This window comes from Pseudorca crassidens, chromosome 1 (genome assembly GCF_039906515.1).
Source record: "Pseudorca crassidens isolate mPseCra1 chromosome 1, mPseCra1.hap1, whole genome shotgun sequence".
NCBI lineage: Eukaryota > Metazoa > Chordata > Mammalia > Artiodactyla > Delphinidae > Pseudorca > Pseudorca crassidens.
In genome coordinates, this window is record NC_090296.1 from 13,130,191 (window position 1) to 13,143,171 (window position 12,981).

General features: G+C 36.1%; 1 protein-coding gene across 4 annotated transcripts in view; it reads left to right on the forward strand.

The window, feature by feature from the left end:
* The window catches only part of TC2N (tandem C2 domains, nuclear), a 46,153-nt gene extending 38,010 nt beyond the window's left edge, over positions 1-8,143 (forward strand). For all 4 annotated transcript variants that reach the window (XM_067727533.1, XM_067727524.1, XM_067727543.1 and 1 more), the window contains 3 exons: positions 312-426; positions 3,275-3,474; positions 5,496-8,143. In XM_067727533.1, the coding sequence (XP_067583634.1) occupies positions 312-426; positions 3,275-3,474; positions 5,496-5,606 (426 nt within the window). In that variant the 3' untranslated portion in view covers positions 5,607-8,143. The remainder of the gene's footprint in view (positions 1-311; positions 427-3,274; positions 3,475-5,495) is intronic.
* Positions 8,144-12,981: the final 4,838 nt, after the last annotated feature.

The following is a 12,981-nucleotide window of genomic DNA, read 5'->3' on the forward strand; positions in this document are numbered from 1 at the left end:
ACCACTGCGCCACCAGGGAAGCCCTAATTTTTTTTTTTTAATTTGAATTGTCTTTTGGTTTCCCTGATTTTGAAGGATCAGTATGTATGTGTAACTTATATAATCAGAATTTATGAAAGTCAGTAAGTACCTCATATTGACAGAATCCATGACATTTATCTTAACCTTCCCTTCTCTTATAACACTTAGCTTTGTGTGTCAGTAAAAAGCAGTGCTTTCAAAATTTCTAACTTTAGCTCTTTATTATTGAATTTTTGAAATATGCCAAAACTTTATTCTTGATTAGCAAATGACACTCTTTTAATATGCAGGTTTGCCATGCAGAACTTGAACTGGGGACTTGTTTTCAAGCGGTAAATAGCAGAATTCAGTTACAAATTCTTGAGGCTCAATACCTTCCAAGCTCATCAACACCCCTGACTTTGAGTAAGTATGTCAAAGTGGTTCAAAGTGGAATCTTCAGAAAATATTTGTAAAAGGTAGTTTTTTCCTGTGTTTCTTACAGTGAAGATTAAAATCTTAGTTACATTTGTTAGTTAACTTACATACTTACCTTTTAACTTAAAATTACTTTATTGGATTTCAAATTACTAGCCACTGTGTCTACCTTAATCCACTGGTCTCTTGATTCTTACCCAATTGTGACCTTCTTGCATTTGATGCTATTCTTTATTTAGCTCATTAGTTAATATAGGTTGAGTGTCCAGAAGACTGTCAGCTATATTTCACCAGCCTAGATAATTTATCCTCTCTCTAGGTCTGTACCCTTTTTTGGATACGCTGCTAACTAGAAACTTAATTTAAAAAAAAACTGAAAATATCAGATACAAACCTCAAAATACTTTCTCGCCTGTGCCTTTGAGCACAGCCAGGGATTCTGATATTTTGGTTGTCTAGGGCTGCTTCACATGGCTGCCGCTGGAGTGGGAGGTTTGAGGTCAGTCCTACCTAAAGGACTAAGAGTAGGACTAAGAGTGTTCCTCTTTCCTACTAGAAGAAGAGAAAGTATCAGGAGGTAGGTAGAAGCAATGAATGTCCACTGTAACTACAAAGTAATTACAAAATAAATACAATTGAGCACAGTCCAAGAAGCTAGAAAAACAACAGCAAACACAAAGGAAAGTAGAAGTAGAAATTAAAGCTAAAGTTGAAGTTGATAAATACGGGGACAACAAAAAACCCACAAAATCAATAAAACCAAAAGATTTTTCTTTGAAAAGAATATTAAAATAGACAAACCTATAGTAGGCTGGATCAAGCAAAAAATAAAGAAAACATAGACAAGGAAGAGGATATAATTTCAATTTTGAATCTCAGAATATATTCAAAAATAAATAAGAGGGCTTCCCTGGTGGCACAGTGGTTAAGAATCCACCTGCCAATGCAGGGGACCCGGGTTCGAGCCCTGGTCTGGGAAGATCCCACATGCCACAGAGCAGCTAAGCTCATGCACCACAACTACTGAGCTTGCACTCTAGAGCCTGCACGCCACAACTACTGAGCCCATGTGCCACAACTACTGAAGCCCACGTGCCTAGAGCACATGATTCGCAACAAGAGAAGCCACCACAATGAGAAGCCCACGCACCACAACGAAGAGTAGCCCCTGCTTGCCACATCTAGTGAAAGCCCACGCACAGCAATGAAGACCCAACACAGCCAAAAGTAAATAAATAAATAAATTTATAAAAATAAATAAATACAGAAGACAATACCAATAATAACTGTGCCAATTCATTTGAACAGCTATATAAAATAAATGATTTTCTGAGGAAAAAAACTGTTGAAATTCACTCCAGAAGAGAGAGGAATCAATAGAACAATAACCATGTAAAAGTAGTTAAAGAACTGCCTCTAGGACTTTCCTGGTGGCGCAGTGGTTGAGAGTCCGCCTGCCGATGCAGGGGACACGGGTTCGTGCCCCGGTCCGGGAAGATCCCACATGCTGCGGAGTGGCTGGGCCCATGGGCTATGGCTGCTGAGCCTGCACGTCCGGAGCCTGTGCTCCGCAACAGGAGAGGCCACAACAGTGAGAGTCCCGCGTACCGCAAAAAAAAAAAAAAAAAAAAAGAACTGCCTCTAATAAAAGCAGAGGCCAAGATGATTTTACTGGCAGATCCTACCAAACTTTCAAGGAACATATAATTCCTATTCTATATAAGCTGTTCCACAGCATGAAAAAAGATGGAAAAAGTAACTTTATGAGGTTAGCATATTCTTGCTATCAAAACAGAAAGGACAGCATACACAAAAAATAGCTATAGACTACCATCACTTATGTAGATAGATGGAAAAATCATAAAATAAAAAGCAAGTAAAGTCCAAGTTGGCATTAAAAGAATAAGTTAAATTACCAAGACTATATAGGGTTAATTCTGAGAAACAAGGACAAAACAGTGCAATTTATTACATTAACAGGTATCTTCCTTTAATCAAAACTGCTAATCAGGATTACCAGTGATCTCCATTTTATAAATAATGGTCAGCCCCAGTTCTTACTTTGTGGCTCCCTCCTTTCTGGAAACTCTCTCTTTACTTTCTTGCTGTCTGGCAGCCCCAGCTCTGTACCATCACTTCTCAAATTAGTCAGACTGCACTTTTTGCTCGAGTTGTAAGCACTGTATGTCAGACTGGGGAGCAGGCTTAGGTGAAAAACTGTATAAACCTGAATTTTACTTAGTGAAGTTCTCATCTTTTAAGAGTTGACTCTCCTCTAGTTTCTTTCTGCTTTTCGTCAATGTTTAGCATCTTGAACAGTTGTTTTTCATATTTTCCCCAGAGTTTATAATTGTCATCTATGAGAGGTTAGTCTGTAAAAGCTATTCTACCATTACTGGAAGCTCTACATCTCAAACTTATTTAAAGAATAGGTTTTCTCTAGTGGGCATATGTTTAACTTCTGGAGTGTCAAGCAAAGAATTTTACCTATATAAATTTGTGAAATAAATTCCTCCAGCTCTCCAAAGAGTTGGCACCTCTCTTTTGTATAATCCTTTTCAATGTGTACTCCTTTGCTGCTGATTGTTATTTATGTCTGCAGTTCCAGTCTTTAAGGGCATCCAGCTTAGAGGAAGAGTAAATTCATTTAAGGTTAGAGTAGTTACTTATAAATTATGATAATAATTATAAAATTTACTAGAGATATTTCCTGTTATGGCAGTTAGCTCATCAGATCTTTAAAAGTAGCTTATTGATATTTTTATGACAATATATGGATATATTTCTTTATATGACATTTAAAATTTTTTATTTATCAAAATTTCTTATTCTTTAGGTTTTTTTGTGAAGGTGGCAATGTTTAGCTCGGGAGAGTTGATTTATAAGAAGAAGACACGTTTATTGAAGGCCTCCAATGGAAGAGTAAAGTGGGGAGAGACTATGATTTTTCCACTTATACAAAATGAAAAAGAAATTACTTTTCTCATTAAGCTTTACAGTCGAAGCTCTGTAGGAAGAAGACACTTTGTGGGGCAGGTTAGTAGGGAGTTTTTATCTCATGTTCTATCCTTGCACTTTTCTATGCATTTAAACAGTTGGTTAACAAAGGGAATACAGGATAAATTTGAGGTTGAATAGAGTAAAATTGTTCATCATAAATTAAAATTCAGTTTCACCACAAAAATCAAATCTTGTCAGGCTTTCTGCTTTAATACAAAAATAGTTGGAATTTCTGAGCAGTCAGGCTTCTTATCTTAAAATAAGTTTTCTCCTGAGCTTTTCAACTTTAAAATCAGTAAGAAAGATCAGTTTTTCAGTACTCCTGACTCGTTCCTTGTGAAGGAGGGAACACTAAGTATTTCAGTCAAATTTCTTAAGGCTTACTTAAGGTATCCAACTTACTTTATTCTGTGTCATGTTCAATTTAATGTTTAACTCTGTATGCTATTAGCTGAATTGTGTTAGATTTGAATTCCTAGAAAACATCGATTTTAACAGTGGTTGTGATATTATTTAGTCAGTATTGTCATCTGGATTAAGCTATTGAAAAATTCATAGTAATTTGTATAAGACAATATAACACTTGCTTACTTGCCAGTCCTACAGGAACTTGTTTCCTTTCGTAGTTCTTTCTTTACTCTAAATGAGTTACTGGTAGCTGTCCAGTATCTTTTATCTTAACTACAATTGTTTGACTCACGCTTAAATTCCAAAATCTGTATTATTAGTCTAAAGGCTTCTACTTGACAAGATGTTATTAGCAGTCTACCTGTAATCTTCAAATTATATGTGAATTTTCAAAGATTGATACTCTCACTCACTTCATATATTTTACCTAAAATATTTGTCAGAAATACTATAGTTCTGTTGTTCTTCATCTATTCTTATTTGGAAAAGAGTTTGAACTCAAGACCTAGTATAACTAGCAAACTTTTCAAAGTCGTGAGGCCTATGAAATGAATTCAGTTAAAGTTTTCGCATGTTGTCAAGCCTCAACTACCATGTATGAATGGAATAGATTTACCTGACAGATGATTTTCAGGATAACTTTTTTGGTGATTCCACTTTCTTGGTTGAGATTTTAGTGAAGAGTAATAATTCTGGAAGGTTCCTGTTGGCCATCTGTTCCCTCTGGCTCCTCTGGTAGCCTCAGGAGCCACCATGGTGGGGCAGGCACATGTGAAATCAAGGTCTCCCACTCCTCTATCCGCCAACACACTCTTATGTTATCTGTTTCATATGTTGGGGTGTTTTGTAAGATTTTATTTGAAGGAAAAGTTCTTCAGACCAAGAAATTTAGAGAAAAAAGTTTGAAAACCAAACCTTTTTGGAGTGCCCTGCTCCAATTTCTTTATTTAAAAGAATTAGAAACTGAGTCTCAAAGAAGTTAACTCCAAAGTAACAGCATTTGTTAGTGCTGTAACTGAGTTGAGGATTCAGGTTGTTTTGTGTCCTTGTTCACCTTGTCTTCGTGATACATAACATACAATGTGATATCTTATATTTGCAAAATGCTTTACAGTTTTCCCAAGTTCATTCACATCTGTTATATAAAGTTACATAAGTGATAGGTTCAATGAAATTGTTTGGTATGAAGAATGACTATTAGATTTCAATTAAAATTACAGTTTTATTTAATGTAAAAGATACTTAAAATGCACATTCCTTACCAATCAGTTTAAATCATGATTAGTCTCAATTAATCTTTACAAAAATGTTTTTGAGTAGTTGGAATCAACTTTAAATTGAGCTCCTAGATTTATTGAGAAAGAAAGGATACTAATAACCGTTTTGGAGGAAGTGATTTTGTAATATCTCACATTGAATTTTTAAATTGAATTGGGTCATATAAAATAGTCTTCAGTGACTAAATAGGTTAAGTGTTTTAACATCAAGTTTCAAAGAGAGAAATCAGACTTTTGGAAAAATGAAAAGATGTTTAGTTGAAAATATGTAAACCAAACGTCCAGCTGTCTTTCATTAGTAAGAGTAATTAATGGTTTGAACTCAGTTACCATTATTGTGTTAAGTTTAATGAGTGTACTGTTCCTTTACAGATTTGGATAAGTGAAGACAGTAATAACATTGAAGCAGCGAACCAGTGGAAAGAGACAGTTAAAAATCCAGAAAAGGTTGTTATCAAGTGGCACAAATTAAATCCATCTTGAAGACCCTGCACATTAATTTGGTGACAAACTTGACATTCTTTTAGAAGACTTTCAATTTGCTACCAATTTGAAGAGACAGATCAGTACATTTATCAATTTATTTATGGAGGCCATAATTATAGTATATAATGGATCTAATAGAAAATCAAACTTGGTAAAAAATGGGATGAATTTTACCAGATATCCAAAGTAAAGGAAATGCTTTAAAACTGGCCGAAATAGACAATAAAATAAATGGGTAGTATTACTAGGGCAACTAAATAAATTATAAAGTCAATGGGAATATCAATCATAGATAGTTGCTGCTATATTATGTTTATAGGCTTTTTAAAGCTTTACATAGATATTCAAAATCCACTATATCAAGTCTCTGTTAGTACTAGGCTTTACCACTGTTTCAGTGCTAGTCAAGATTGATTAGATCTTAACTCCACTGTTTAACCCCTCGCTACATATTTTCCCTCAGAAAGCAAAAGTGAATTGAACCACTTCAACTCTTCTCATTTGGGGAAAGTTTGTGGCCTGTGTTTATCATTACTTACCCTTAAGTCATCACATTGCCACTTAGTAAGCTATTTATCTCTAAGAAACTTCAGATATAGAAAACTACATTTTCGCAAGAATAAATGAAACACCAGAAGGTTGAAGTTTAATTGGAAACCCAGTGTACACACATTTTGCTATGTTTCCTCCTTCACATCCTCTTTGTTTTAATTGGAGTTGAAATAAGGTTATCATCCATATGGCCCATCCTAGTTAGCAGAATTAAATGAGCTTAAGTAGCAAATTTAATATTTTATGATAATCACTTCCTTGGTTTTAGTTTTTTAAATATAAATTGCTTGTTCTATAATCCACAACATTAGAATATGTTCCTGTATTTTAAAACTGGCCATACATGATAACATTATGTAGCAAATAAATATTTTCTGTTGCAGTTTCTCTCGGGTACTCATTACAACTCAGTATGTAGGGATAATTTCAGTTTAGTTGGTCAGACAAGCTATGACCAAAAAGCACAGTTGTTTGGAGAAACCAATAACACCATCCCTGATCTTGGAAAGTAGTGACTTTATTTTTGCTAATGGGTAGACTAAGTGCTTCATCTTCCATTTTTCTTTCTCTCTTACCTTGTACCACACGTGCCAAGAGATAGATAGTGATATTTCAGGCCACAAGTATACTTTGCTGTAACTTAAGCATGCCTTTTTCGTTTCTTGTTCTGTGTATCTCATTAAGATTTTCCCAAATAAACACTAATTCCCCTTTTCCTAGGTACCACCTTCTCAAGCTACAAAATGTACATACTTTACATGCCCTTTGCTTCTGGTGCCTAGAGTTTATGGTGTACCGGGGATGTTGACAGGTACTCTCTGACACTGCATTTTGAAATAATTTTTTTTAGATTTGTGAAAAATGGCATATTAGTGAGTACTCACATGGACTTTCAAGAGAAAAATCACCTTTTGTGGTGGTATTTTGAATCTTTGAGACAAATGGCAACTATTTTAAAAGAGTTTTTAAAAATAGACTTTGTTTTTTAGAGCAGTTTTAGGTTCACAGCAAAATTGAGAGGAAGGTGCAGAGAGTTCCCATATACCCTTTACCCCCGCATTTATACAGTCTCCCCCACTATCAACACCTTCCACCACAGTAGTACATTTGTTAAAGTCACTGAACCTTCATTGACGCATCATCACCCAAACTCCATAGTTTGTATTAGGGTTCACTTTTTATGTTGTACATTCTGTGAGTTTTGACAAATACATAAATGACCTGTATCCACCACTCATATCATACAGAGTAGTTTCACTGCCCTACAAATCCTCTGCAAACACAACCATTTTAATAGCTACCAAAGAAAGAAGTGTACTTACTGGCTTTTAGATAAGTAACAGACTTTATTGTTTAAAAAAAGCTAGAATTTTATTTGAGCAGCTTTTTTGTGTTCTAGTAATGCTTTCAATTCCTAAATTTATTATAAGTAGTCATGTATTTAATGCAATTTCTAATTATTTAATTTTCAATATTTTTACAATATGTGTGTAATGTATAATTTGAAGGAAAGGTATGACTTCTTGGTTTCTTGTATGCCTTAGAATCCTAGGTAAATAAAAAAATTAAAAGAAAACCTTTTTATTTAAAAGACTTCAGTTAGAGAAGTGTTGACAACTAAGATCCCAGATATTTTAATTAGTGTTTACTTAAGCCTTTTTCAGATGAAGAGGTACTGAATACAGGTGATATTGTTTCCTTAATAGCTACTCATGTTATGAGAAAAACATTAGAAACTGGTAATAAAAAATGAGATACTATGCAAAAAAATCACTTCTCTTTGTACTTAGTTGGCATTTCTTGACCTTTACCCACTAATAACAATGAGAGAGAACCAAAATGATACTTGGTAACCAGAGAAAGCCATGGAGAGCTCACACTGATAGCTGATAGTTTGCACAGTGCTAATCCCTAACAGTGTATTTATTTATAAGTCTTCAGATTAATACGATTAAATAGCTGCAGTCCATATCAAAACATAACATCTCTGTTTGGCTTTTGTTTGGTTTTGTATGATTTTTTAGCAGAACTAGAGAACTTACCACTGAAGTATATCAGATAAGCTCTTATCAGACTGTTCAGAGGGAACCAGTGGGATTTTGAAGTAAGTTACATAATTGTGGTCTGAAAATAACCTAAACTGATCTTCTGTTTGAATACAGTTATGTGAATTTCTCTGATACTAATGTACAGAAACTATATTTCCCAACAAAAATTTCCACTGTTTAATCAAATAATTGTTTTTTTATGAAGGATTTCGGAAATTTGCAATAAATTTCAACTCTTTATGTTATGGCAGTAATGGATATTTCAAAGCTGTATGTTTACTTTTGTTGTTTGGTAGGGTGTATTGAAGGAAGTTCCAGATAAAACGTCTGTATCTACAGTAGTTGTGAGAATGTTCACAGATGACCCTTGAAAAACACGGGGCTTAGGGTTACCACCCCCAACGCCGTTGAAACTTGAATATAACTTTATATTTGGCCCCCTGTGGTTCTGAATTCACAGATTCAACTAACCTTGCATTATGTGGTACTGGAGAATGTACTCACTGAAAAAAATCTGCATGTAAGTGGACCTGTGCAGTTCAAACCTGTGTTGTTCAAGGGTCAACTGTATTAGGGTTTCCAGAGAAATGGCACCAATAGAAGATAGATAGCTAGGGAGGGAGATATAAGTTTTCTTTTAATTATGAGGAATTGCTTTATGTTTACGGAAGCTGAGGAATCCCACAATCTGCCATGCAAGCTGGAGACCCAGGAAAGCCAGTGGTATAATTCAGTCCAAGTCCACAGGCTTGAGAACCAGAGGAACCAATAGTATAAATCCCAGTCTGAGGTCAGGAGAAGATGAGATGAGAAGTCCCAGCTCAAGCAGTGAGGCAAGAAAAAAAAAAAAAGGGCAAATCCTCTTTCCTCTGCCTTTTGTTCTTTTCAGGCCCTCAACAGATTAGAAGATGCCCACCCACATTGATGCAAGTGCTAATCTCATCCGGAAATACCCTCACAGACACACCCAGAAATAATGTTTAATCTGGGCACCCTGGCCAATCAAGCTGACACATAAAATTAACTGTAGCAGATACCTCCTAGTGTTCTTCTGGTATGTTAGTTGTAATTCTTGTTCAACAGTAAATTTCAAATGCTTGAAGTTCTTGCTGAAACACTGAGAAGAGAGTTATGAAAAGTGGATATATATGAAGTACCTGTCCATTTTGAAATACGGATTTAAGACTTAAAAAGGTATTAAAGAGTGTTGACCTGAAATAAATAGACTGTGTTGACTGAAAAAAAATACACAACATAAAAGTTGAGAATTATGTTTTATTCAGTGGTTTTCTGAGGATTTCAAGCCCAGAAGACAGCCTCTCAGATAGTTCTGAGGGACTGCGCCGAAGAGGTAAGGGAGGAGCCAGGGTATATAGGGGTTGTTGCAGCGAGGACCAGGTAGTCAGGACATCAAAAGTCTACAGTTAACCAAAGAAAACCAGGCATCTCAAGGAGTTTAGTACTTTTCTGTGTGTGGAAAGACGCAAGGCTCATTGAATTCATTCATCTGATGTGCACCTCAGCTCTCTGGGGCCAGTATCCTGTGCTTTCCCATCCTGAGTTCTCTCTGGGTGCAGCCCGTTTGTCTCTGTCCTGAGTTCCCTAAGGGCTCACTGTCTCGGGCAGCTTGATGGCAGTGTCCTTTGTTTACTGATATGACAACATTTTTTATTCAAAACTGCCAGATATTTCTCTAGGAAAGGTGGATTTATTTGGGATCAGCAGAAGATTGCAACTTGGGGTTGGCTACATGGTGAGTCATGTGCAAGTCCCTGCCTGCCAGCAAAGGAGAACACTTTTACAGAGAGGAAAAGGAAGTTGGGAGGGCTACCATAAACAAAGAGTCCATGGCTTTTCATTGGCTGAGTCCTTGCCAGGAAAGAAGAGGAGTCTTCCTTCTTGTTGGGCTCTGCTAGCATTGCAGGGCATGAGAGCTCCCCCTTCTGGTCTTCCAACTCTATTTTATTGAGTTTCTGTTTATTTGTTTACAAGAATTAATGTAGCTCTATAAAATTAGATTATATTTTATGGGTGATGAATTATTTGAAGATGAATGCTGCCTACATTTTCAGTAATTTCCTCATGGAAAAATTTTTTAACTTAGTAGTTACAGATTTTTAAACCTTTTCATGTATAAAAAGTCTGATTTCTAAAATAACAGTATTTTATTAAAATCGATAACTAAGTTAAATCAAATAACTATAGCAACTATATAGCTATATTAAACCATAGGACTCTGATAATAGCAGTAGATGTCTAGAAAGAAAGGTCTGTATGCATTCTCAAATGGCTAAAAGATACCTGATTCCATGCTGGGATAAATCACTGAATGAGATATGTCTTTTAGAATATGATGGTTTTCATTTTCTCATGATGTGGAATTTGTTTTCTTGATGTGGAATTTGTTTTCTAGGTCACCATTCTTTAGTTTCTGAGGCAGGAGGATAAAATAGATTTGTCCTTAATTTTAACAGAGAGAAATTTGGTTGACTGTGACTCTGAGTTGTGTTTTAGTTTAATTCTAGATCGTTAATCTTTCTTGATTATACAATGTATGGACTAAATTAAAAACAAATTTTAAAATTAGTCATTTTTATATTTTTAATAAATACAAAAATATCTATATAGTACTTCATGCAAAGAACTGTTCTAGGTGCTTTCAGGGACACAAAGATGCTCTTTACTCTGGGGTTTAATTTAGGGAAATAAAACAATATAAAGCAGGATTGCAATAAGAAGCAGGATTTGAGGTATGGACAGAATGCTTTAGAGGCTCAACTAAAGAAATAATTAAATACAGCCGAAGGAATTAGGAAAGGTTTAAATCTCTGATCTGAAACACACGAAACCAGGCAGATTGGCAGCACTGTGAATTCGTGATCACTGACTCTGCCAAACTAGCAATCTTAGTTCATTTTTTTTATCAGCTGACTTACTGTGAAAAAGTTTGTACTTCCTTCCACCCTCTTCTAATCTTCAACCCACCTACTCCTGTCTTTACTTTAGTAATAGAATATATTATTTCATGCTTCACACAAAAAAACAATGTCAGGCATTCCTTCACCATCCCATTGTCATATCCACAAACTTATTCTTACTTGTATCCATCCTCTGTTATGTTAGCAAGTCAGTTCTTTCCTGTGAATTCTGAATCCAATACTCTGCTTTTTCAGGAATCTCATTCCTTTTAATATGCCTATTCTCTCATTCCTTGAGCCTGTCCTCTACTGGAGTCTTCCTATCATCATTCAAAGCTCCTTGGTGCATGCATGACTGTCTCAAAATAGGTTGGTGATAAGTTCAGTGTAAAGAACCCAACAGACATTGTGGAGGTCAAGTGTCTGTATCGATGAAGGAACCTATGGAAACATTATATAAAGCAAGGGCAATGCGGCATGCTCCTGGTGTGGATCTGTCTTCCCAGATCCCCTGGGATCCCCCTGGGCCGTACTACTATGAATGAGTCTACATGTGGCCTGTGAAGATTCCCAGAAGCTCTGATTTCATTATCACAGGAAATTTTATTCTTTCTTCACTTTCCTTCTCTCACCAGGCTATTCATTCCCAGCTAAAACCTTCATTTCTGCTTGCTTAACAAGTATTGTAACCGGTAGAAAACAATCCCAACAAATTCCTGAGTAATTATTAAGAACTTAAGTGTAATTAATGAGTAGGAGCATTAGTTTCTCAGCATAGTATGTTAGGTCACCTACACTTCTGGCCTCTCTGTGGCCTCTTCCTTCTTTTAAGAAATTCCTAGACCTCCCACCCTATTCTAGATTCTGGTTTATTTGGTCTCCTCTTCATAGGTAATTTCTAACTGCTCTGTTCTTAGCCTGTTTTCTTCATTCTTCCATCCTTGCCATGCCACTGAACCTCATGCTGAAGCTTTAAGTGCTTTTCAGCTATTTTTTCTTTATTACTCAGTTTTCTTAACAATAGAGCTCTTCCTCCTTGAAACCATTTCTTCCCTTAGCTTTCAAGCTTTGTGCGTTGTCTTACTACCTTTCTAGACTATCCTTTCCTTTGTTCTCTGTTGGCTCATCTTCATGCAGTTTAAAAATTGGGAATTCTTTAGTACTCAGTCCTAGACCATCCTCTCTTCTCCTTCTACATTATCTCTCAGGGCAATCTTATCTATTCCCATGGCTGCAAATGCTGTCTACTTGCTAAAGGCTGCCAAATTTATGCTTCTATACAAATCTTGCTAACGAGCTTCACTATCATTTGACTAATGTGGACATCTTTTCCTGAACATTATCCCAAACACAGTTTTTGATTTCCCATTCCTACCACAAATCTGGCCTCCATTGCTCCCCATCTAAGTAAAATGAACTATCATCCACCTGGTTGGTCATCCCAGAAGCCTAGAAATCAACTTGGAACTCCTCTCTCATCTTCCATAGTCAATCAATCACCCTATTCAGAAATGTACATCATAAGCAGATCTTGAATGCACCCACTTCTCCATCTCTACTGTAACTTACCTAGTCATCTTCCACCTGTAGTATTGTACTTTCCCCATAATCGGTCTCCCTCTTGTTTCCCTCTAATACATTCTCTACCCAGCAGCCAGAGTGGTATTTTTAAAACGCAAATTTGATTGTCACTCCTTCGTTCCCATTGCTCTTGGTGTGAAGTCCAAAATCCTTCACGTAGTTTATAAGGCCCTGCATAGTCTGAGCTCTGCCTTCCATTCCAGCCTCATCTTGAACTATTCCCACTGATCTGTTTTACGTTCTTGGAAGACAGTATTCACCTAGTTTCCTCAG